Genomic DNA, 26,748 nt, shown 5'->3' on the forward strand with positions numbered 1-26,748 from the left:
CAAAGTATAGACCAGTACAGCCAAAGAGACTACCATATGACCCAGCTGCCTGACTCCTAGGCACGTGCCAAAGAACTCTGCATCCCATCAGAGAGACACTTGCACATCTATGTTTATTGCTGCTCTATTCACGATAGCAATGGAATGGAACCAACCTGGATGTCTGTGAACTTGTGAGGCATACAGAGAAGGTATGGAATATTGTTCAGCTGTAAAGAAAATGAAATCATGACATTTGCAGGAAAATGGATGGACCTGGAAAGTATATTAAGCCAAGTGGCCCAGACTCAGAAATAAACCAGATGTTCTTCCTCATAGGCAAGCCCTAGCCCATAATGTATACATGTACACAGGATGACAAATATAAGTGGGGGGTATAATCTAATTTTCAGGAACGGGACCAAGAGAGGGAAATCCTGGGCAATTAGGAAGGATGGAACAAAGACAGAAGGACATAAGTCATGAAAGAGGATATAAAATGGTTTTGGTTTTGTTTTTGAAGTTTCAACTCTGTCATAGGTTTTTTTTCTCCATTGTGGATTTGTGAATTCAACTTTCTGTGTATTGAAGTAGCAAGAACTATATATGCATTCTGAAAGATCCAGCATGCATTGTTCTCTTGAGGCAGGGGTTGTGGAAGTCGGCTTTATTTTAGCGTCACTGACCCTTAGCACAACATGAAGTAGCAGTGACCTGTCACTGACATCTGTCACATTGACCTACTTAGAGGTGATTTGAAATAAAATGGATGTTTTGGGATGTTTTTTTTTAAAACTGAAAAGAGTTCCCCTTTTGCTTCTATTTAAAACTATATCGAATCATTCTACCATTGTGCTCTTTAATATGGAAATTGTATTGTTATACATAAAATATAGTTTAATGACGAATTTGATAATATTTATGCCATTATTGGAGAAAAGATCCTAGAAAAATCTCCAGGCTTTCACTTGAAGTGGAGAAACTTTGGGACCAAGAAAGGGAACAAGTTGCCTCAATGATGGGAGAGAGCTAAGACCTAGACCTTGGTCTTCCCTCTATCCCCAGATCACACTACCCCAAAGGCAGCCCCGGTGAGTTTCCTGCTTGCTTAAAATGACCCATACACCCTGGCTCTCACTTGTGTGCACCCTCAGGCTAGATCTCCCTCCCTCCTTCCCTCTCTCTCTCTCTCTCTCTCTCTCTCTCTCTCTCTCTCTCTCTCTCTCTCTCTCAATAAACCGTTGGAATAAACATACTTCAGAGATTGATCTAAAATGGTAACTTCAGCAAAGAATAACATTTTCCAAGAGAGCTGGGCCCAGTGCAGCGGCCAACACCCATTTCATGGGAGTGACTCTCTGGTCCTGTTTTTCTGAATTTTACAGGCACGCAGGCCCCTCTTGTCAAATTATTAGTAAATACCAATGAAATAATATTGACAGCAGTAGCTGATCTCATCAGTGTAGGATCTCTATGAGACCAGTATGTGCTCTGAACTGCTGAGCCATCTCTCCAGCCCCTCAAAGCCCCTCCAAACACACACACACACACACACACACACACACACACACACACACACACACACACACACACACACACACACCCCAACACCCCAACAAGCTGAGATTTCAATTAAGAAATGACACCTCTCAGGAGGTTAAACCTTTCTTCCACCAAGAGACTGGTGTTGGGGCATCCTCTCAGAATGGAGACCTCAGGGGTGCTGAATTTAAGCGTTTGTTAACTTCTGCACATTTACTAGCTTCAGTTCTGTTTAACTTAGCCCCAGGACACTCCCTTCCAGGGCTGGAGCAGGGTAGTCATGTGGTCCCTCCTTGCCAGGTTGCCTGCATGAAGTTTTAGCATAAATACCAGGGCCTTCCTGCTGGCAGCTCTTTGCGGGGGCTGGCCAACAAGGCTCCATCTTCACACCCACTTTCCCTGGCCCCTGTAACTGGGAAGCACTTTCCTGGGCCTGACGCATCTCAGCTGGGCAAGGCTGGCATGTGTCCCCGCCTCCCTCCCAGGGGACCATCCTGGATCCCTCCCCGTGATGTCAGCGGAATCCTGAGCTGGATTGAGGGAAAGGCCCAGGATCTCCGACAGAGGAGCCCGTATGGGGTGGACCCAGGGGTGGCCGCCCGGGGCCGGGAGCTCCAGCCTCGCGTCCCCGGGCGCCGCCCCCGTGTCCCGCCCGCGCCACGCTCCGCCCCGGTCGCCGCTCGTCCCGCGTGGGAGCCGACCCGGCTCAGCCTGATTTACGACTCTGCTGAAAACCGCTCGCGCGGCTCCCGCAGCATCAGCACCGGCGGCTGCAGCGGCAGCAACAAGTCGGGTAAGTGGGCTCGGCGGGAGCCGTGCGCCCGCGCCCCCTGCCCCACGGACGCCCGGGGTGCTGGTCCTGGCTGCGCAGCGTCGCGGGGAGTCGGAATGGCCGGCTTCCCCGCAGCCACCTGCACGAACTCGCGTGAACACGAATCCACGCAGTGGAGGGCTAGGAAAGCGGGGACCCCAGGCAGGGGCTGTCCAGCTTGCCCAGCTTGCCCAGATCTGCACAGGAAATCGCAGCCCTTTTTGCTAACCTGTGCCCCGGGTTTCTGCTGCGCGGGTGGAAGCCTGGTGCTGGGGGAGTGCGTGGTTATCCCATCTTCCCCATCCAAACATGCCTCCCTTCCCATTGCCGCTCTGGAATCCTCTCTTCGTATCCATCCCTGCACCCCTCGCCAGCCTCTTCAGCTCTGGGCTGGGCCAGGGTTTGCATCCTGTTAAATATCCCAGCGCAGCACCAGAAGGTTCCAGAGACTTAGTAACCTGGAAAATGTGCCTGCCTAGCCAACCGGGCACCATTTCCATCTCAGCTTCTGGGTGCAGTTGAGGGTGTAACACAGACTCTTCACCCTCAGATGCTATCCGAGCTCCTTCTCTCTGGGACCCGGTGCTCATTATCATTCTTGGAGGAAGTGAGCACCGGGCCCCTTGCAACATTGGGTTGTATAGTCATCTGTTGCTAGGGCAAAGGTGAAGAATTTGCAAAGACAGCAAGTACTTCCTGTCTTTGGAGGAGTTATGCTGGCTGATGCCCACCTGGTTCCAACACTCTAGAAGTTGTGCTGAAAACAGCATCCAAGGCAAGGCAGCTCCACCTAGAACATTCTCTATTATCGACCATGGCTCTGTCTATATCAAATGATCATCTGACGTTTCGGGTTTTCACATTTCAGCGGTGTTGGATCGTTGTTATTATTGTGTTGATTTATGTCGTCAAGCCAGTAATTACAAATATTAAAGTCATGGGCAGACAAGATGGCTCAGCAGGTAAAGGCGTGTGTCACCAAGCCTGATCACCTGAGTTCAATCTCCAGGATACACATGGTGGAAGAAGAGAACTCATGCACACAAGTTGTCTTCCGACGAACACACACGGGGTGGGGGTGGGGATGCTATTTAAAACAAAAAAAATAAAAAAATAAAAAAAACAAGCAAAATGTGAGGTTGAAATTTTTTTAAGCTCATGGTGTGCTTAAAGCCACTGTGCTTAGCTAGATCCATCATCCCCAAACTTGAGAAAAGATTGCCAAGCTGGCTCTCTTAAGACCTATTCATGTGGGACGCATTTCCATGTAGTATGACAAATTCAGGAGGGCAAAATATTTGAGTTCTCTTTCTGGACCACTATCCTCCCTCCCTGGGGCTTATTATTTCATCTCCTTGCTCTGTTTTTCCTTTTCATCTGCATAAGTGTGTTAGCCACCTTCGCTCAGCTAGGTTGGAGTTGGATTAGACATGTTGCTGCCCCTGCAGGTCTTGACATCTGCATCCCACCTGCAGTGATACTGTACAGCACAGAGGAGGGCGGATGTGGCTGCATTTAGCGTCAGGGTTTAGGTTTTAATTTCAACATAAAAATCAACTCTAAATACTATATATGCAATAGTTGCTTAAAACCCAAGAAACCTGAACTGGTGTAGTCACTATGGAAATTGGCATGGAGATTTCTCAGGAAACTAAAAATAGAAATATCATATGGCCTAGCTATACCACTCCTGGGCATATCCCCAAAGTATATCCGACTGCAGGGATAATTGCTCATCCATGTCTATTGCTACACTGTTTACAATCGCTAAGCATTGGAACCAGCTTAGGTGCCCACCAACGGAAGCATGGGTAAAGAAAATATGGTACAAGTACAAAATGGAATTTTATTCAGCTGTTAAGAAAATTAAAAGTAATGACATTCCCAAAAAATGAGAGGGACTGGGCATTGTGCTAAATGAAATAAGAGAGACTCAGAAGACAAATATTACGTTTACTCTCAAGCAAAGGTCTTAGAATTTAATGTGTGTGTGTGTGTGTGTGTGTGTGTGTGTGTGTGTGTGTGTGTGTGTTTGGGTGGGTGTAAGTCATGAAATAAGGATAAAAGGACATCTCTAGGAAAGAAAGGGAAGGCTAATCGTAAACATGTAACTTGAAAGTAGAGGTGAGATAATGGGACGGGAGGAAAGGGAATCATCTGGAAGGGCAGGCAGATATAGGAGGGCATTGGGGGTGGGGGGGAGGACCAATAAGAACAAAGTAAGCATGAAAAAGCTACAATGAAACCAGTTCCTTAGCTGATACTAAAAAGCGAATTAAAAACAAAGAGTCACCGCCTCTCTGGAGAGGGGCAGCCGTCCTGGTGGTCAGTGGTGTCATTTCAGTAGCTTCTGACAGACATGTCAACTGGTGTCTTCTCCCCCTCCCAGGACTTTCAGAGGGATGCAACAGACGACTTTTGAGGAAAGCCGGTACCGTTGGCAGGACTCGCTGGAGAATGTCGCTGTGTGCCTGCCATTTCGCTGCCCGAGGTGTGGAGACCACACCCGATTTAGAAGCTTGTCGTCCTTGAGGGCCCATCTGGAATTCAGTCACAGCTACGAGGAGAGGACCCTCCTGACAAAATGCAGCCTCCTGCCGTCTCTCAAAGACACGGAGTTAGTCAGGTCCTCAGAACTCCCGAAGCAGGGAAAACTGCTCCGGGGTCACGCAAAGGTGACCAAGCAGAAGCCGAGCTATGTTAACTTGTACAGCATCTCCCACGGACACGCCAAGGACCCGAAGCCCTTTGAGATGGTGGCAGAGAGGCCCGTGTCCTATGTGCAGACCTACACGGCCGTGGACATTCGGGCTGACTCTCTGGAAGGCCCCCGATCGAGCCCTGGACTCCCTACCCCAGACACCAAAGCTGCTTTCGAGGCCCACGTCCGAGAGAAGTTCAATCGCATGGTAGAGGCGGTGGACAGGACCATCGAGAAGAGAATCGATAAACTCACCAAAGAGCTGGCCCAGAAAACCGCCGAACTGTTGGAAGTCCGGGCAGCCTTTGTGCAGCTGACTCAGAAGAAGCAGGAAGTGCAGAGGCGAGAACGGGCCCTGAACAGGCAGGTGGATGTGGCCGTGGAAATGATCGCTGTGCTGAAGCAGCGACTGACGGAATCTGAGGAGGAGCTCCTGAGGAAGGAGGAGTAAGTGGGATGCTGAAACCGGATGCTAACCCCTGCTTGGGGAACTCCCCCTCCCCGCCAAGTTACAAGCAGATGTTCACGGTTGTGTGTTATCAAGTTATAAGCAGATGTTCACGGTTGTGTGTTATGTGTGCATGTCTTGGCTACATTCCTCACTGGTTCACTAGTGCCAGGAGGCAGGAATCTTTGCTATTATTCACCTTCCTTGGATATGGTGGCCAACCTGGCATCATTAATCTAGTTAATAGCTAACTCCTGGTTACCTTGGAAACTCTTCCATGGGTGGCGTTAGACAGAATGCTAACACAGCCTGTCTATAAGCCTGCCCACCGTGGGCAAGGGTCCGCCAGTGTGTGTAGATTATATAGTCAAGAACATGAGATGATGTCTCCTTCTAATATAAAATATGTCCCAAGTACGAATACTTTTGGCTTGTTTGCCCCTGATCCTTTTCTTTCTTAAATTGCAGTAGCTAAAATGTCCAGAGAAACCATAGTCAAGAGAGCTTCATTTGCTAACGTTAAATATTTAGGCTCCCACTGAAGAGATGCCCAGGTGCTATTTCGTCACACTAGACATTTTAAAAACTATGTAGTTAGGATGACTTTGAATCAGCTATCGTATTAGTCACTTCACACGCCGCTGTGACCAAGTGCCCAACAAAAGCGATTTCAGGAAGGGAGGGTTTAGCATGGCTTACAGTTCGAGGGCACAGCTCATCATGGCAGGAAAGTCATGCTGGAAAGAATGTGAGGGAGCTGGTTACATCGCATATATAGTCAGGAAGCAGAGAGAGATGAGTGCGGATGTTCAGTTTGTTTTCTCCTTTTTATTCAGTCCTGGACTCAGCCCATGAGATTATGTCACTCTAGTTAATTAGCTGGGTTCTTCCTGACTGTGATTAATTTTAATTGTCAACTGGCCACAATTTAAAATCATCTGGAAGCAGAGTCTCAATGAGGTTGACTGGTGGGCATGTCTGTAGGGGGATTGTCTTAGTTATATTAATTGACGTGGGAGAATCTCGCCCACTGTGGGTGGCTCCATTCCCTAAGCGGGGCATTGCACCCAGACTGTATGTATTAAGTGCAGAGGGGGGCTGAGCACAAGTAGGCATGCATGTTTGCATTTTCTCTCTGCTCTTGACTGTGGATATGACTAGCTGCTTCAAGTTCCTGCCACACTGACTTTCTTGTTATGATGGACTATGAACTGGGATTGTGATCCGCATAAATCCTTTCTCCCTTAAGTTACACTTTTCTTTTTTAAATCACAGCAGCAGGGAGGGAACCAGGATAGCAACTTAGTTAGACCTCTCTGGAAATAGCTTCCTAGACGTACCATGAAGTGTGTTTTATGATGATTCTAAATCACATCCAGTTGACGATCAAGCTTGAGCATCCATAGGACTTTCTTTGTTCTTAGGAAAAGTCATCTCTAACGGCTACATCATTTTTGTTGTGGTGTTTGACCTCTGGTGCTTCCTGGGAGGAAGTGGGTGTTTGGATCCACAGGGGTGACCCAGAAGACCTACCCCCCTGCAATACTGTGAGATGGCAGATAGGGATGTTGTAAGAGTAAAGCCTGGGCTAACTTCCTGATACTTTTGTTTGATTTAGTAGCAAATTTAGTAGTAAATCAAAAGGGCCACAAATGAATGCATTTGTTTGTTTGTTTTTTTATATTTTATAATTTGTTCATAGTACAAATAATAATGGATGCCAGTTTAGGGGTAGGGGCTGCATAGACTGCAGAATGATGGCTAATGGAAGGTGGTTCATGTGGTCAGATGTCTGTTATTGTCAAGGATTCACTTTCATTTGAGATGGTGGGCTCAACCAGTGATTTATTCTTCCAGAGAGTAGATTAATGGCTGGGAATGTACTTATTTGGTAGAATGTTTGCCTAGCATGCACAAAGCCTTGGGTTCAATTGCCAACACTCATAAAACTCCATGGTGGTACACACCTGTAATCCTATAGTCCAGCACTCGGGAAGGAAAGGGAGGAAGATCAGGAGTTCAAAGTCATTCTCAGCTCCGTTGGGAATTGAAGGCCAGACTAGGCTTCTTGAGGCCCTTTCTCAACATATTTTAATTAATTAGTTAATTAGTAAGTATATGCACCCTGTCGGTGGATAGATAGTGGCATTTTCTATTCATCCAGAACTGCCACCTGAACAGAGGCTTGTGAAACAAAACATCCCACCAGATGTGTGTGTGGAGGGGGTATGTGTTCTCCTCCTCTCCAAGCCCACCCCAACCCACCCTCAGGCAAAAACTCTGCAAAGTTTTATAAGCCTCCTTCCAGGCCTATGTTGTGTGCACACAACCAAGGCACACGCTCCTAATGTACCTCCAAATGGAATCCTGACACGTACTGCCACACCCCTGGACCTCACAGCTGCTTGTGCTTTCACTGGCATGCCTCTTTGGTGTCTTTTGTTCAGCAGACACAGTTCTGCCATTCCTGTGGACGATGGCATGACACCCCTTGATATGGCTATATTGTTGTTGTCTTAACCAAAGCGCTATTGAATGCACCATTTTCCTAGAATTAAATGTCCTAGTCCAGCTAGTTTCTCATTACATCTTTGTTCACATTTGTGTGAGTTATAATCTGGCATTTATTTATTGTCTGGAATTGATGCCAGAGACTCGTGTTTGCTAAACATGCACATGACCACTGAGCTACACAGTCTGGGCATCACTGCTTTTTAACCTGTCATGTTTGGGATGACAGGGGGAAAAAGGAACATTTAGTTTAAAAATAATAAAACACTTGGAATAAAAATATAGAAATTGCCTTAAACTTTGAAATATAAAGTCACCATTTTTCTCAGCCTCCCTTTGAGGCCGTCTTACCAGTTTCTGTATTCACGCCTTAAATAAACACATTCTCTGTACATGAGTTGGAACTGAAAGGGTCTTGTTCCTAGGGACACTGAGTCTCTTGGTTTGAGTGTAACAAAGACAAAGAGATCCCCCTCTGTCCCTCAGTATCTGCAGAGCCTGGCCTCTGCCCTGCCCCCTACTCTGCCATCTGAATGGGACACAGAGACAGCTGCTCATCAGCCACATCAGTGTATCTCAACTCAGTTGGTTTGATTATGTCTGCCTGGTTGGGTCCCTTCCTATATTACCATTTTCTCAGAGGACTATACCTCCCAGAGACATGGCATTTCTGATAGGAAAGACCCCTCTTCAGCCAAGGAAACTTGTAGATAATTCCTAACAAGCTCTAGGGTCAAGGCTTAAAGTTCATTTCTGAGCAAATATAGGTTGTTACTGTCCCATTTCAAATACGCTTAAGTCTGGGTAAACTTTAAAATCCAGAGAGCAGATTTGGTCAAGACAAACAAATGCATAAAAAAAAAGCAAATGTAATTAGCTTTAAAAATACCTTTCATTGAAACTGAAATGAATAGCTTCAGGGACAGCTGGACATGGTACTACATCCCTGTAATCATAGCCCTCGGAAGGCTGAGGCCAAGGATTGCCTCTAAAATTCAAGGTCAGACTGGATGCCCTGGTTAGCTTTAACTGTCAACTTGACACACCCTAGAATTATCTCAGAAAGAGTCTCAAGTGAGCGACTGCCTAAACCAGGCTGGCCTGTGGGCGTGTCTCTGCAATTATCTTGGTTGTTAATTGTTGTATGAGGTCCTAGCCCACTGTGAGCAGCACCATTCCCTAGGTAGGTGAACCAGAACCATGTAAGGATAACTGAGTACAAACGTTCATGCCTGCCAGCAGCATCCTTCCTGGTTCCCGCCACGCTTGTTTGACAGTGAATTGAGTTCCTCGTTTGGGGGGCAATGCTGGGTAGAATAGGAAGCACGTCTGCCTTCAGGATTCTGCCTTGCATTCTGTCTCCTCAGTGATGGACTGTGACCTGGAATTATAAACAGTATAAACCGGTTCCTAAGTTGCTGTTTGATCAAAATATTTTATCACAGCCACAGAAAGGAAACTAGAATACCGAGCGACAGAATGAGTTCCAGGTCATCTTGGGCTCCAGAATGAGATGCTGTCTCAATGGCCCAGCACACTCCAAACCAAAACAGGCAAAGCCCTGGAGTCACCTCCAGGCTGCCTTAACTCAGTTTGCAGCAGTTACACAGTCCTTTAGCAGAGGAGGTGATTTGAGTAGGTCATCTTTCGTACCATTGCCTTTCTCCCCCTGGGCAGGGTATCTATGAGCTCTGCTGTGCAAATCTGAAAAAGGAATTTGCTCGTCATCCTCACAGAGTCAGTGTGACTTTAAAAGCCCCGATGATGAGAGATGCGTTTATTTATTGACAAGCAGTCTTAGCTGCCGGGTAGCACTGTCTCTAATCAGGTAAATCAATCCAGGCCACCTTGCAGTAAAGGAACCCTAACCAGAACAATGGAGTTAGCTAATCCCTCCATTGGTTTCTTGGTACCACAGTAACAGCAAATTTGTTAACACATTTTCAGCCAATATGTTTGGAATATGCCACTGGGCTATCTTTGATGTGCCCAGTGTGATGCTAGGGATGTCTGGAGAGCATAAGATTCATATTTTTCCCTGATATGTATATACAGAAAGCAGAAAGCATACACAGAAGCATATCTTGTGCAAACACAGGGGCAGGACTGTGTGTGTGTGTGTGTGTGTGTGTGTGTGTGTGTGTGTGTGTGCGCGCGCGCGCGCGCACATGCACAAAACTATTACTCTTGTTCTTCAGGTACTATTTTTAAGATATCCCTTACTGGTCTGGAACTTGCCAAATAGGGTAGGCTGACTGGCCAATGAGCCTCAGGGATTCTCCTGTCTCCTCCCTCATTACAAGCGAGTGGCACCATATCCCTCTTTTCTAAAAGTGAGTTTTGGGGATCAAATTCAGGCTCTTATGTTTGCAAAGTAACAAGCACTTTACTGCCTGAGGCGTTGCCTCAGCCTCCTCCTCCACCTTTTTTTGGCGGTGGAAGGGGGCATTAAGACAGGGTTTCTGTGTAGCCTTGGCTGTCCTGGAATTCACTCTGTAGACCAGGCTGGCCTCCAACCCAGAACTCAGAGATGCACCTGCCTCTGCCTCCCAAGTGCTGGGATTAAAGATGTGTGCTGCCACCTCTCTGGCCTTTTTATAAAAACAAAAAAAAAAAAAAAAAAAAAAAAACAAAACCAGGGTTTTGTTGGTAGCTTCATCCTCCTCGTGCTGAGATTACAAGTGTGTGCCACCATGCTGGACCACAGGGTAGCTTTAGCTTTAAGCGCCTGAGCGGAGACCACCGTTCTAAGTTACTAAGCATTGAAAAGTAGACCCTTCCACCTAGAGAGTGCGAAGGGAAGGGAAGGAAGAGGAGGGGTGCTTTTGCTGCGGTGGGAGGGGGCCAGAGAGTCCCTAAATGCACCCTGTGGTTGGTGATTTCGAAACTGGGAGGTGCCCTGTGCTTCCTTCAGAGGGACACGTTTTTTTTTTGTTTGCGTGTGGTTTTTTGTTTGTTTGTTTTGTTTTGTTTTTCAGTTAAAGAAAAAAAGGCTGAGAGCCAGGAAGTGACTTGCCTAGGAACAGATCCGCTAACAGAGCTGAGTGTGAAACCCAGTTGCCCCGTCTCCCTGCTGAGGTTTGCTGTGTCCTTGCTAGACTTCTGATGATGTGAGATTTATCCAAAGCATCAGGACTTATATAATCCCAAGCGTGGCCCATTTTGGAATAGCTCGATTCTCAGCTATTTTGAGACGGCTGCTATGGTGACATCATTTATTTTTCTGATGTGAATAAAGAGAGAGTCAGCTGGCATTGGAGGTGTTGGAGGCAGGAGCCTGGTAGTAGCATAGCAGGGTCATGATGCTAAGTTTCTGGAATACCCATCTCAGAGCTTCCAACTCGGCTCTCCAGAAGTCCTCATGCTCTCCTGAGGTCAGCCTGGAATGGAGGTGAGGGACCTCTGATTCCGTCTCTGTTTTCCATTCTGTGCTCTGTCAGCTAAAGCAGACAGACTTTCTTTCCCTCTTCTGTCATTTGCTGTGTTTCCAGCCTTGAGCCCTGCAGGAAATGGCTATTTCCAAGAGAGCCTGATGAGTGTCAGGTTTTGTTCTAGGGTCTGGTATTACAGTGGTATAAGCAAGGTGAAGTCCTTGCTGCCAGGAAAGCCATTCACCATTGTGTTCCTTTAGCGTGCTCTACCTTGTCTCTTAAGACAGGGTCTCTCACTGAACCTGGAACTCATCAGTCCCGCTAGGCTGACTGGCCAATGAGCTCTAGGGGATTCATCTGTCTCTATTCCTCCGCTCAGCCTTGGAGTTGAAGATGTGCTACCAAGTTAGCTTTTATGTGGGTTTTGGGGATCCGAACTCAGATCATCATGCTTGCAGCAGGCACGCTACCCACTGAGTTATCTCCCCCAATCTGCCACTCCCCCCAAAAAAAGAAAAACCCAACTTAATAAAAAGCATACTTGTGTTTCAAAAAGCCAAAAGGGAAAGGTGAGGCAAAGGGCCACACACAAACAGAGAGAAGCCACTTTCAAGACTAGGTGGCTCCCTGGGGAGTATGGGACCTTACTCTGGCCTTCAAGCTTGTGGTTAGACTCCTGGTGCTTGGTGGGGTTGACTCTAGCTTCTCAGTTTGCCTCAGAGCTGACGTTACAGGCCATCTGAGGTGCTATGTGATCAATAGTTAGACTATTTTTAGCTGGAGGTATTTTTATCGTTTCATAGACCCCTGAAGAGGTTCATAAATCAGTAATGTAAAATGAAATTTAAGTAACTTGATCGAGTCTTCCTGTGGGAAAGGGGAGCCAGCTGGTGTGAAAGTAATTTTTAGGAGTAGACGGCAGGCACCCTTTGTAGATCCCACCTTATTCCTGTTGGAGGTGTCTATGGTTTATCCATCAGCTTATGCCCCAAGACTGATCTGGAAAAGAACAAAAGAAATGTAGGGTCTTTCTGTTGGTTGTGATGCTCAGCTAGAGCCGTGCCTGTACATTTGTACACCATTAGGAATGTGTTAGGTCTCTGTTATTTCCTGGACTCCCGTGGACTACACACAGTGCCCCGATGGTTAACCTTGATGGTTGACTTGATGGGATTTAGAATCACCATGGAAACAAATCTCTGGGTACATCTGTGAGGGATTAGCTCAATTAAGGTAGTTGAGTGGAAAGATCCAAATGTGGGCAGTAGTGTTCTGTAGGCTGGGGTCCTGGGCTGAATCAAAAGGAGAAAGTGAGCTGAGGACCAGCATGCGTCCCTCTGTGCTTCCTAACTGTGGATGCCGGTGTACCAGCTCCATCAGGCTCCCGACACAGTGAGTTCCCCACTAAGGGATGGCACCCTCTGGGTCTGTGAACCAAAATAAGCGTTTTCTTCATCAAGATGCTTTTGTAACATTTTTTTTTTCTCATAGCAAGGCAAGTAACTAATATTCTCCCCCTACTCAATGATTTTATGATGAAATGGGTAAGTCACACATCTGGTCTCCTGTGGGGCATGCCCTGACAGGGTCAAGGGTCTGTGGGAATACATAGCCATCCGTCACTACACTCGGGGATGTGTCTGGGAATGGTTCCTCCAGGGAAAGCATTAAGACAGGGGACTAGGGAGAGAGTCTGGCAGAGAGAACAGTATGTGAGAAGATAAGACTCTGCCTGGGTGCTGGAAAGAAGGAAGTCAGAAAGATAAGACATGGTTTTGAATAGCAAGTTAGGTGATGGGGGGCCATACATTGCCCCCTCCTTAATAATGTGTAGCTCAGTGAATGCAAATTGTGAATATCATAATATATTAATGTTCAGTTCTGTCAGCCCCCCCACCCCACCCTGTGTGTGTGTGTGTGTGTGTGTGTGTGTGTGTGTGTGTGTGTGTGTGTGAAAGCTACAAGTCAACCTTGGGTGTAGTTCCTCAGGTGCCGTCCACCTGGTTTTTTGAGACAGTCTCTCATTGGTCTTGGGCTCACTAAGTAGGCTTGGGTGGCAGGCCAATGAGTCCCTATAGATCCACTTGTCTCTGTCTGTCTCCGCCTCCCCGGTGGGTGCTGGGATTCTAAGTGGGAGCCACCCACCACACGCAGCTGTTTTTACTCACTGAGCCATTCCTCACCACCTCTGTCACTTTCGGAATTTGCCTCTAGGTGTGCTGATCGCATGGCAGTGCATTTGGATTTTTCCAAGGTTAGCTGCCTTTAACGCCTCTCCGAAGAAGTCGTGGTGGTGGTGGTGGTGGTGGTGCGGGGCTTCAGTCTCTAAAAACGTGAATATAATGGGTTGGTGAGATGACTCAGCAAGTTAAAGCTGTTTGTTACCAAGCTTGCAGACCTGAGTTTGAACCCCAGAATCCACGTGGTAGGAAGAGAGAACTCACTTCTGTGGGTTGTCTTCTGACCTCCACATGTGCACTGTAGCATGTGCGTGTATGCTTGTGAGAGTACAGACACACACACACACACACACACACACACACACTCACACAATAAACAAACAAACAAATAAATAAATAACAGTAATAAATAAAGGTAATGTTATCCAGGTTGCAGAGTTTATGGCCGTCCTATAAATGTGAATGCATGAGTAAGCATTTTTTTTCTCACTGAAGTTCTGGCCACACAGAAAGGGCTTTCCCTCTGTGCCTTTTTTCAGCTCTGTGGATTTCAAAATGCCCTCGAGTCCTGGGGCAGAATCAGAATCCCAGGGCTGCAAAACACTGCATAGAAATGAGCTTCATTGTCAATTTCTTACATATTCCCCTTTCAGAGTCAAATGTTACTTTGAATAGGCATTTTTTCCATAAAATCTTGGATTTAATAGTAGTTGGCTCTTCTTTTTTTTTAAAAATAAGTGTTGAGTCAGCAAATGGACAGGAAGTGACTTAGAAGTGGTTAAAGGGTTTTTCCCCCCATATCCTGACTGAATTCCATTAAGGTCGGCCCTTATCTTTGCATCTGGCCTTCCAGAGCCTCACAGTGTTCTGAGTCAGCAGGGCAAGAACCCGAGTTCAAACCATGAACTAGCTCCACTGTTCTGTGGGATTGCAACCTGTTCTTCTTTTTATCCATAAACCCTTGTCTTGGGCTTTTTCAGGATCTACCGTGTGTAACGTCTGCCTCAGCTACCGCACAAAAATGTATGAACTGTTAGCACAAACCACAGGTTTTAGGAAAAATAACGATTGCCCTCAAAACAATTGAGTAAGAAGAGGGACATTGTCTTAAGTGTTTCACAAATACTGTTGACTTTTAAAGTTTTATTCATTATTATTGGGTGTGTGGGTAAGGGTGGCTGGGGGCATGGAGGTCAAAGGACAACTTTTGGGAGCTAGGATTCTCCTTTCCTTGTGGGTTCTGGACACCAAACTCAGGTTGCAAGCCCCTGCTGCAAACTCTCTTCCCCACCCTACGAAAACTTTTCCTATCTCACTTCTCCGTGCACAGCTAGACTTTAGTAGTTCTACATTCAGTTTGGTACACATGTATTGTTGGGGTGAAGATCGATGGAAGAAGTGTGGAATCACACCGGGACCTTGTGAGATGGCTGAGGGGTATTTTAATCTTTGCAGACAACCGCAGATGAAACTATGTCAGAACGCAACAACAACAAGTAATTTCTGAAAGAGTAACTGTGTTGTGGAATCGGAAGCCAGATCATGAACATTTCGTTCTCTTACATTGAGATCAATTGTTCCGTTTGGTACCTTTATTAAGTGTTTAATGGTCTGGCGTATAATTACCAAAGAAGTTATAAATAGAATACAGTAACCCCTCCCCCCACCTCCCGCCTTTTGTTGTTTTATTTTTGAGGCAGAGTATCATGTAGTCCAGGCTGGCCCCGAACTCACTGGGTAGCTGAGGAGGACCTTGAACTTCTAATCTTCCTTCCTCCAGCTCCCAAAGGCTGGGCTTAATGACATGCACCACTGTGCCCAGTTTTATATGGTTCCAGGGATCAAACCTAGGGCTCTGCGCTTGCTAGGATGGCACTCTACCTACTGAGCTGAAGCCTCGGTAATAACCTTCATTCCTCCCTCTCCATACATCCCCTACCATTCCTCAGGGAAATGAAGGTGTGGTTCTCAGTGGTGCCCAGTGGTCTCTCATATCATTTTTTTCCCAAGTCTGGGATCTTCACGGTGACCTATGAGCCTCCCAGCTCCTTCCTCTAGGCCCACGCACATCCTGGCACTGGCTCAGATCCATCTGCATGTATCTGGTTTACGATTCCCAGGTGTCTCTGTGGCTTCTTCCCTGGGACTTCCTTCAGGCGCCTCCGTCTACAGGGTTGATCTTGACTTTGCTTTCTGAAACACTGCCCCCTCTGAGTCAGCTTTGTCGCTTTGGACCTGGTTTCAATGTTCTTAACTTACCTCCTGACACACGCGTGTGTTTCTACATTCGGTGGTGACTGCCTCCCTCCGTCGACATGGAATCTTATCCCTTTGGGTCACGGCCGGCCGTCGGCAGCTGAGGCACTGGAGGTGTCTGTCAGGATGCAATGAGGGAGGGAGGGAGTGACTTTCAGTGTCTCTTTGTGTTTGGTCCTTCCAGAGAAGTTGTCACATTCAACCATTTCCTGGAAGCAGCTGCCGAGAAGGAAGTTCAAGGAAAAGCAAGGCTGCACGACTTCATTGAGAATCTCCTGCAACGGGTGGAGCTGGCGGAAAAGCAGTTGGAGTACTATGAAAGCCGGCAGGCCTCGGGCTTCAGCCGTGACGCTGCGGAGCATGTGGTGAGTCCAACCCAACCTGCCTCCAGCCCGAGTCCAGCGGGAATGGATAGCTAGGACAGAAGAGAAGGGAGCTGTGTGACTCGCGGAGGTTTCCTAGGTCGCATTTGAAGTCCTGGACCAGACCGAACCTCTGCCTAGCCATGGTACCGGGGCTCCAGGGAGGAAGCTAAGTCTGGGGTACACACTTACCTGCTCTTCTTTGACCTCTATTCCAAGCTGAATCGGTAGACGTATTTTTTTTTTTTATGCTTGTAAAATAACCAAGTTGGAAATATCTGAGTTCCAGTCTTCGTTTTCAGGTAGACCAGAGGCACCCAGGTTTGAAACCTGGATAATATTCTGAGGATTATCATGTCAAGAAAGCAAGATCCAGCCATGTACACTTGGCTTTCTTTACGAGGGAGGAAAATGCTCTTCAGCAGTGCTCACAGGGAAAAAGTTTGAGGGGCGATTCAAAAAGAATCCCTGGCAGGTGATAGGTTTTGGTATACAATTTCACACAAGGCTTCCAGAGGCTTCGTCCGCCTGCTACCAGCCTAAATGAAGTCCCCGTGGGTGTTTAGGGATCTAGGTGTTGTTAAGTTGATCAAGACTCCTGGCTTCTGAAGGGCAATAGGATGTCTGATCACTCTCCAGGCAGGGTGAGTGGATGGTCAGATCTGCCTTAGAAGAATGGAGAGATAAATAAAATTAAATTAAAAAAATAAAATAAATAAAATATAAAACCATATCCCCCCCTCCCTGCTCTCCCCCAAGGCCAGTAGTAGACTAAGGAAGGAAGTGTATGCTAGATTTCAGCACTATACTCAAATCAACCCTGCTGGTATGCCCTGTCTTTTCTTTCCCAGGTGGGGATGCCTGTGTATTCTGTGTAATCCCCCTGAGGCAGAACCATCACTCCCCAAGCTGACTCCTCTCTTTTCTCCTAGGAAAATCCCGAGAATGTTCTATCTAGTTATCGTATGCTCTCTCTTGACTAGCAGCAGCTGGAGGGACACCCTGAACCCTCTTGACCACCTCCTCACATCATTCCCTCTCACGGAAGGGCTGTGGCCTGTGGTCATGGAGCCCAGATGTGAGGGGAAAAGGCTTGGCTTCTGGAACACTCTTCACTTGCTTCTTACTGAGCCAAGACAGTTTGCCTTCCTGGACCTGTAACTCTTCTAGAAAACGAAGTCAGGGGGGCCAGTGCTCTCCAAGCCGTTTTGGCCTCTTAAGTTATCAGTTCACCCGTGATGGTTCAGAGTCCCGAAGCTGTAATGCAGCATTAAGATTTTGGGTGTGTAGGTGGATAAATTACGCCAAGCACATCCATGTGTGAAAAACCCTGCACTCTACCAGCGCTGTCTTAAAAGAGAAAGCAGTCGAAGGCAGGAAGGAAGCACGGAAGCCATAAATGCCCCCCTCTTTTTACCTTTCTGTGCTCATGCCCTTTGCTTACCCTATTTTCCCAGCTTCAAAATTGAGTCTTTTGAGAGTCATAGCACTAATTATTTCATATATATTTAATCTTGTAATAAAAATTTGAATAATATTCGTCTTCTGGTCAGATATACATATGCAAAATTGTATGTGCACATGCATGTACTTACACAGATATGTACACACGTAAACATGTGCAAGTTCACGTAATAGACACACAAATATGTGTTTACACAATGTACACAAATTCATTCACACACGGTAGGAAATTAAGTATTTATGTTGGTCTCTTTTAGGGTTCAACCACATGATCTGCCTTAAGCCAGCTGGCTCAACCTAAGGAAGCTTTGGCTGATGCAAATGCTGTTAAGTGCAGCTGAGATTGGAATGAACAATTTAGATATGAGAGCGGTGTGACTAGCATGATCAGGCTGCAGTGAGAGGAAGGGCCTAATTGTTGTAGATTGGAGGTCTGGCCTTGGAAAGACCCAGAGTAAGGAGTGATTTCAGAAGGGATTCGGCCCAAATATTGGTAGTTTCCCCTCTTTGCATCTTCCTCAACCTTCCCTTGGGTCAAGTTGGGCAGTCCGTAGACCCTACAATGGGTTCTCTCTCTCTCTCTGTCTCTCTCTCTTATTGTAGCCATATGCATCCACTCCTACCTGAAAATGAGGAGCCATGCCTTTGATATAGTAAGAGAGCTATGTCCGCTCTCCCACACTCTCTGCAACTATGGAGTGTTGTGGGATATTATTTTAACTGGGCAAAAATGTGTTACATTTGTGTATGCTGTGGACTATTACTTTAACTATGGGAAGATGTGTTACATTTGTGTATGCTGTGGACTATTACTTTATTTTGTGAAGGTGTGTTACATTTGTTTCTGCTGCCTTTGTTAACTATGTAAAGATGTTTTGCATTTGCAATAATTCACTACAATTAACCAGGGCTCAGAGAGGTGGAGTTAGCAACTGGTTGACAGGAAGTGGCAGGGAGGAGCTTAGTGTCGTTTTTTTTTTTTTTTTTTTAGTTAGGGTGGAGTGGAAGGAAGTGGCTTCTGGGGACACCAGCAAAGAGTCAAAGTTAGCCAGTGGCTATACTTACTCTCCGAGCTTACAAGTTTTCACCCTAGACTTTGAATCTTGAGTTTTACTAGAACGATAGATACTTAGTTAGAACTGCCTTTAGTGGCAGCACCAGAACCATGGCCTGGCCTTAGCGGCAGGCCACTGGTAGTGTAAAGTGTAGGCCCCGTAACAAAGGCGAAACAGCAATGGAGATAGAATATCTTGGATCCTTTTAGGAAGGAGAACTCTGAACCACATATTTGGCACAGCTTAGCGTGAGCACCCATCTGACCCAGGCTTCTGGAGTCACCCAGAACAAGCAGACATTCCGCCTGACTCTCTCACATCTCACCTCTGCCTGACTCTCTCACATCTCACCTCTGCCTGCTAGCACCTCCATGTCCCTCCTCCTCCGGAGTGATTCAGAAAATTGCCCCCCCACCCCTCATTACAAGCCACACACTGTGGATCCACTTCTCTCTCGCTACCCACTTCTCTTCCCTCTCCCCTAGATGCATTCCAGAGAGAAGGGCCATCCTTAGCGTGCTAGGTGGGTTGCCTCTTCCAGAAAGTGACTATTAGCATTGCATCTTCCTGTGTGGGGCGGGGCAGGAGGGGGCTGCGGGGGGAGCTTTCTTGCCCCTCACCTTTTGTGCTTTTTCCAAAACAGTGTGCGGCATTCTGCAACTTTGCCTGAATCCCCTTGAGCATTTATGTTCTTTTTCACCTGGCTGATTTCTAAAAATATAGCATGCTTACTCAGATACTTTATCTTTGTGCTCTAGAAAAAAAAAAAAAAAAAAAGCTGTCAAATCAAACACAAAGTGACCTAATATCCCATCTGCCAAAAAAACATTCTCAGAACCACTCAGATAGAGGGTTGTGAAACAGCTTGGATAATCTTGTTTTAAGACTGCAATCATTCCCTCCGGGCTGCTAATTGAGGACTAGCGATAATTCATTTAACTCGTATTTATTGAGGGCACAGTGCTCATGAGGTGCCAATGCAATGCCAGGAGCAAGACAAACAAGGTCCTTTTTCTCTTGTGTGGAGGGGACAGCGAGCGAATCAATAATAATGACCTTCTTGCATGGTGGTAACTACCGCAAAGACAGGGGAAGATGATAAATGTTTGAGATGTTTGGGGTGGAGAGATGCTTTGGGGCGATGGACAGAGAGAGCTCTTCGCTGCACTGCGGCCTAAGTCAGATGAGGATGCAGCTCTGTGGAAAGTCCGAAGCAGGACGTTCTAAGCAAGGACACTGTGGTGCGGGTGCCTAGGAAGGAACAGACTTGGCGTGGTTGAGTGGTAGGAGGCAGGGCCAGGGAGTTGCGGGTCTCAGGAGGAGTTTAGATCTATTCCCAGTGCACGGGGAAGCTATGGGAAGGCTTTCAGGATGGAAGAGCATCAGAATGAGAGATGCTAGGAGGATTTTATGATAGGAGGTGAGAGGTGGTGGATGGGAGGGCGCAGCAGAGGTGGACGGAGATGGTAGCTTAGGATGCTCGCTGGAGTAGAGCTGAAAAGGCCATTGGGCACTGATGGAGGGTCATACTGAGGGGGTGAGGGGCAGAGAGGGATCAGGAACAAACTGCTGGAGGATCACCCTGAGAAGGTGAGGGAAACAGTTGGCCTGAAGCGACATGAGACCAAGTCCTCTACCGAAGCATGCCATAATTCCCCTTGGTCCAAATTCCAAGGAGGCCTTTCTCCCATATTTTCTTCACCGTTCTCCCTTTTGAATCTGCCCAAAGATGTGACCTGACTTCATCCTAGTGAGAGCTGCTTGAGGGAGGTTGGGAACCGAGGGCTGGCAATACCCTGGGCTTCCCCATAAGGGGAACAATGACATCTGGATCACAATATGATAATCATCAATGTCTGCTGCCAACGAAGGCACTCTGAGCCCAGCCACAAAGCACAGGCAGATATTTTATTGCAAGGGCTATTAGGAACGGACATCATCTCGATGGTAGATGGCCTGGGGGACATTGGTGGGGTTGGTCTTCATATGTTCTCGTTTTAGCAATGATATATTTAGGAAATAACATTTGACGCTCATTTCCTTTCCGTTGGTACTTTGTGACTAGCTACAGCTGTACTAAATCAGCTGCAAATACAGCCAGATCCTGAGAAATAATGACACATTGTGCCGGGTTGTAAAAACATGTTATTTTTTTCCAACCCAGATTTATCAGGAAACTTTATTTATTTATTTTTGAAATTTTTGAGACATTCTAATACAAACTTCTTGGAAAACTGAGAACAGGCGTGGAAGAGGCTCACAGAGTGCTCAATAGACGGCTCCCTGGGTAGTGCCACCAACTAGTTACAGGCCTCCTTCATGAGAATTCAGTGTCTTAAAGAAGACAGAGTGCTGTGGGATGTCTTTCTGTAGGCTGTGAATATGTGTTGCTCCCATTGGCTCATAAATAAAGCTGTTTTGGCCTATGGCAAGGCAGCTTAGAGACAGGTGGGAAATCCAAGGGGAGAGACAGGAAGAGAAAGGTGGAATGGGGGAGACGCCAGCCAGCCGCCCAAGGAGCAAGATGCCAGCAGACCGGTAAAGCCATGGAACATGTGGCAAAACATAGATGAATAGAAATGGGTTAATTTAAAAGAGCTAGCTAGGAAGAAGCCTGAGCCATTAGGCCATACAGTTTATAAGTAATATAAACCTCTGTGTGTTTACTTGGGTCCGAGCAGCTGTGGGACTGGGTAGGACAGAGGAAAACTTTTGACTACACGACTGCCCAACATGTTGGCTCGACTTTCCACCTAAAATTTGAGAGAACTTAAAAAGAAATTCCAAAATTGAGCTAAGAACAGCTCTTGGCTTCATGTCTTATGTGGGCTGAGATATAGAGATGCCAAGGTACAGAGACACCATGGCGTGCGGATTTGAGCTACAGTATGGCAAGTTCAGCATGGCAGATTCCCGCCACAGGACACAGTGGCATCTCCAAGCTGTGCAGCGCACTGCATGGGGATTTAGCTTTTGCTAGTACAGACAAAAAAAAAAAAGGGTTTTTGGCTACACACTGCTGGATGGAGGCATGGACCCACTGCCTCCTAGAGTTAGCAGAGAGCATGGCTCCCAGAGCTGGTGGTGAATTACCCCTGCCATGTTGAAAGTGGAGGGTTGGTAAAGTGAAGTTGGCTTGTGGCTTTTCCTGTTCTTCTGATCTCTCATGTTTTAACCCCAATATCTGGCTCAGGTTTTTTTTTATTTAATAAGACCGTTTAGCAATTCATCTACAATAGAGTTTTAAAACTGTGTCCAGGAACCAAGGAGACAAATCAGCGGGTAAAGTGCTTACTGTGAAACCATGACGATCTGAATACAGATCCTCAGGACCAACATAAAAAGTGGAGCATGGCTCTGTGTGCATGTAACCCCATTACTGCAGGGGGGATAGTGCAGGAGACAGGCGGATCCCTGGGACTTACTGACTACCAGCCTAGATAAAAACAGTAAGCTCCAGGTTCAATGAGAAACTCTGTCTTGAGAGAATAGGGTAAAGATTGACCTAGGAAGACATCCAGTGTCTTTCTCTAGCTGCTGCATGCACATGCTGGGTTAAGTGCACTCCCTCATTGAATACTCCATTCCCGCGCCCCCCCCCCCCGCCCTCCCCCTGCCACCCCGCATACACATACATGAACCACACCCAGCCTTCAAATGAACTAATGTTTTCTCTTATTTATTTCCCATCAGCTCACAGACATCTCATTGAATAGGAAGCCCAGATGTCTGTAAGTATGTTATTTTTATACTTGGGCCATTGGAGAATGTTTACACTGTATACTTTCCCATTGCATTTGATAAGATATCCATGAGTGGATTTTTAAGCCGATTGTGTTTGATAAGATATCTACACATGGATTTTTTTAAAGGCTTGTGTGAACATTTACCTGCATGCCCTTTCCACTTTTAAATAGGTAGCAGCTGGTCAGTGAGTGATGCTATAGCAACACTGGAGTGATGTTCCCAGGGTGTTATCTACTGTAATTTTTCTTACTAATGTATAATGTTTACATGTATATATATATATATATATGTTATATGCACATATATGTATAATATATATGTGATATATAGTATATTACTACTCTATATGCACTATTTCTATAAATCACATACTTTAAAATATATACACAACATCTTTTGTTGAGTCTCCCAGTGGTCCCTGAAAGGGTTAAGAGAGGTGAGTTCCATGCTGAGTGTCTGTATAGCGTTCTGCTGGTCATTTATGTTCTTTATGCCTGTTTCTTCATTAGTAGTGGAGTTAGTACTATCTCTCTGGGATTTAGACTCATTCAGTCACAGGAACCATGGGAAATTGAAATACCAGTATCTGTGACTTATGTCAGTGGGAGCACGGTCGCCATGGTGGACAGGAGTGGTTAGTTATTTTTCTTTTAAGGTATAAAGAAGCCTCTCTTTTTCTGTGTGTTCCTCTCCTCGACCCCTCTAGAAGCCGAGGGCACCCGCATTCTGTGTGTAACCACCCAGAGCTGAGGGCCCATTTCCATCTCAAGGGGAGGAGCTACCTGAAGAAAACCAAGGACGAAAGAGCCGGGATGCAGCCTGCCAAGGCCGTTCACGAACAGGCTGAGTCTCCGAGAGAGTTCTTCAGACCAGCTAAGAAAGGGGAGCATCTGGGCCTGAGCCGGAAAGGCAACTTCAGGCCCAAAATGGCTAAGAAGAAGCCTACAGCAATCGTGAATATCATCTAGAACGTGGGTGGCTCAGAGGCATCACCATGGGCATGGGGCATGGGGGATGATGTTCCAGGGGCCTTTGGGACACGTTGCTGTAGGAAGACATGGCAGAATCAGGAACACAACACACAGGGACACCCTGATTAACCAGGGTTTTAAAAAGAGGGTCTCCGTGAACCAAGATTGTATTTCAACCTAAATTTAGGTGCAAGCAAGGCAAATTACAAAAAATAAGAAATAAGAAAGTAAAACTTGAAGCACTTTTATCCCATTGTTCTGGTAAACATGAACCTGTAATTTCTAAAATAATTGGCCCAGGCTCCAACTGTTCTGGTCTCTGGGCTTCTATGCAGTGGTCATTAGCCCTTGAACCACACAAGACGCCAGGCTCTGGTGTCCACTGCTCTCTGAATTCTGAGGCAAGGAATGTGACTGTGAAGTTCTACTTTTAAAAAAATGTATTATTCATATCTAGTGTTTTGAGACAGGGCCTTGCTCTGCTATGGAGCCCTGGCTGGCTTGGAACTTGATATACACCAGGCTGGCTATGAACTTGCAGTAATCCTCCTGCCTCTGCCTCCCGAGTGCTGGGGTTACAGGTGTGTGCCACCACCCCTAGCTGGGAGTGTCAAGTTCTGGTGAGAGCAGTGAAATAAAAGTTCTTTTTGTCCTTGTTTGTTTGTGTTTGGACTCCCTTTGATACATTTGAAAGTCTCTATAATAAAAGCTCTGGTTACCCTTAAGGATTCGGGTGAATCAAGACTTTAATCTCCCGGGTGGCTTACCAGATGTGTTCAGTTAGACCTCAGTTAGTTTCCACTTTGCCAGATGGCTTTTAGGTTTGTCGGATTCAGATCTGGGGTCCTTCAGAGCGTATTCATTCAGATGTGGGCGCACCCCACCTGCCTTCTTTGGCTAAGTACGTCGCACCCTCAGAGCTGTCTACCAGCCTCTGTCTAGATAGCTGCTAAAACCCTTGGGGTCAGCAGCATCACTGATGTGGTGCCCAAGTGCTTGATGTGCCAGGGGAGGGCACATTCAGTGTACCAGGAACATCCTGGGCATGTTGCAGGGACGCCCAGCCTTCTGCTACTTCCTGCTTCCCTGGAAGTACCACCGGCTTGCTATCTGTTAACCGTGAGCAAGCATGCCCTTCTCTCCACCCGGAAGCTCACGTCACCTCCTGCTACTTCTATGACTAGTGTACACTTACCTACCTGTCAGTCATACACCTAGGGTGTTCACTGTGTGGTGCATTCTATTGTAATTTCAGGGAAAAAAAAAAAAGGATGCATGGGGGATTTGACCTCTGACACCGTCCTCCCCAAATGGTATTGTCCCCATAAAAGAACTCTCAAGAATCTCCTGTCTTTAAATTTTCTTCTAGAAGGATTTTTCAACTTTTTCCTTGAATTGCACAATACCACCAGGTCTCTAGAGTGTACACATGCTGACATCCTTCTTAAAACAGGGATAATGTCCATAGGTATATACATATATAACATATACACAATATATATATATATATGTGGAGCATATTAATAGTTTATTTTTAAATATTCATGGAAAAAGTCTGTGTTTGTGGTGGGTGGCTTTAAAACTATATAGCTTTGTTTCTGTAAATCAAATTCTTTTACTTTAAAAATTAAAACTGTAACCTAATTAACGCTAGTAGAATTATTGTTATTGCAGCACGCATCTGATGAGCATTACATTAAAAATAGATAATAAAGCAGTGACTTAGGAAGCCAATCAATTGAAAAGGATATTTTCAGATATTTGGAGCCTATCCTCAGGGAAAGGCTGATGTTTGAGTCTTCGCCGACTTCCGGCTTCTGGGGGCAAATCTTCCATGTGGTGTATGGGCAGATACCAACTGGGGAAATTACATAGCTGTGGCTCTCACTGTTGGGGCTGACATTGTGAAAACTGTACTGCTGTCGTTTATTTGGATCAGCAATCTCCTCCATAGTTATTTGTTATTGATGTTGATATCATGATTGCATTTTAGCTTTCTCCACACTGACATGTGACTGGGTGGTGACGGTACTGCATGCTCCCTGTCCTGTGGTGTGTGCTCAACAACAACAGCTTGGCTGTGAGGACAGTACAGCCAGATTGGTTTCCCGTTTTCTTTAAAGTAATTCATTTTGAGTGTTTATTTAACATGCCTAGAAGGAATGACAGCCCTCTTTAACAGTGACACATGGTCATCTTTGGAGAGCACCATAATGTTGTATCTACTCCATAGACGTTACACAAAACAAATAGTTTTGAGATTTAATTACTAAATTAAAAAAAATTATTTTAAGTTTGAACTGGATTCTGACCCCCATACAAAGGAAAGGTATTAAGTTCAATAGACTTCCTAGAGATAGAAATCTGCTATTGAGGTATGGGAGCTGGCTCACAGAAGGGATCATTCACTCACATCATGGCCAAGTTCCATTTATGTGTTATCTGAGGCAATCAATCAACCTTAAATTTGAGGCAGTGACTTTTTGAATAAATCGCCAAAGTTTTTGAGAAACCATAGTCAAGATTTAACTAAAGTAAAAATTGAATTTTATTATTTATTTTGTGAGGGGGAAAGATCTGTTGAACTGTTCTTTTCCCCCACCCTCTCCCCCAGCCCCCCCAACTAGGAACAGATTCTTAACTGTAAGTGTGGCTTGCTTGGAAGCTGTATTCCAGTATTCTGCAGGGCCAGTCAATTGTATGGAAAGTTAGAATATTTCTGTTCCCAGGGTGAAAAAAGAAAGTTTTTAGATTATGAAATATTATGATAATAAAGCTATATTTCTGACTAATGTGTTGATCTGTTTATTCTAGGTCAAGTCTTTTGGGCAAGTCAAGTTGACTGCATCACTAACAGTGAACAAAACTGCTTCACAAATAACCTGTTCATTGTGGACATAATCACTGTGACCTTCGACACCTCTCAGCCTGCAGGGAAGCTAGCGTGTTCATTTGCCTGCACTCTAGTACTACATCTCAGTGTCTTTTTACATCTTTTCACATTAAGGGGGCCTCATTAAAAGCCTGATCAGGCCGGGTGGTGGTAGCGCACGCCTTTAATCCCAGCATTTGGGAGGCAGAGGCAGGCAGATTTCTGTGAGTTCGAGGCCAGCCTGGTCTACAAAGTGAGTTCCAGGAAAGGTGCAAAACTACACAGAGAAACCCTGTCTTCCTCTAGGACTGTGAATAATTTCCCCAACACAGTTCTGAACTTGTCAACTCTTAGCAAAAAAAAACTATAAACAGATGTCACAGTGTACCCCAGCCTGAGTCTGCTGCACATCATTTTTGCTGTAAAGCCCAGAGAGTACCTAGAACAGGTTGCAAAGACAGGAACCCTTCAACCACTG

General features: G+C 46.0%; 1 protein-coding gene across 1 annotated transcript; it reads left to right on the top strand.

Moving 5' to 3' along the window:
* Positions 1-2,198: 2,198 nt before the first annotated feature.
* Znf365 (zinc finger protein 365) lies at positions 2,199-26,190 on the top strand. Its single transcript, XM_052744801.1, has 5 exons — positions 2,199-2,314; positions 4,722-5,480; positions 15,984-16,164; positions 22,374-22,411; positions 23,134-26,190. The coding sequence occupies exons 2-5, from the start codon at positions 4,735-4,737 to the stop codon at positions 23,393-23,395; spliced, it is 1,227 nt and encodes a 408-aa protein (XP_052600761.1). The 5' UTR covers positions 2,199-2,314; positions 4,722-4,734; the 3' UTR covers positions 23,396-26,190.
* Positions 26,191-26,748: the final 558 nt, after the last annotated feature.

The sequence above is a fragment of the Peromyscus californicus genome, unplaced genomic scaffold (assembly GCF_007827085.1).
Source record: "Peromyscus californicus insignis strain IS unplaced genomic scaffold, ASM782708v3 Scaffold_19__1_contigs__length_69161282, whole genome shotgun sequence".
Lineage (NCBI taxonomy): Eukaryota > Metazoa > Chordata > Mammalia > Rodentia > Cricetidae > Peromyscus > Peromyscus californicus.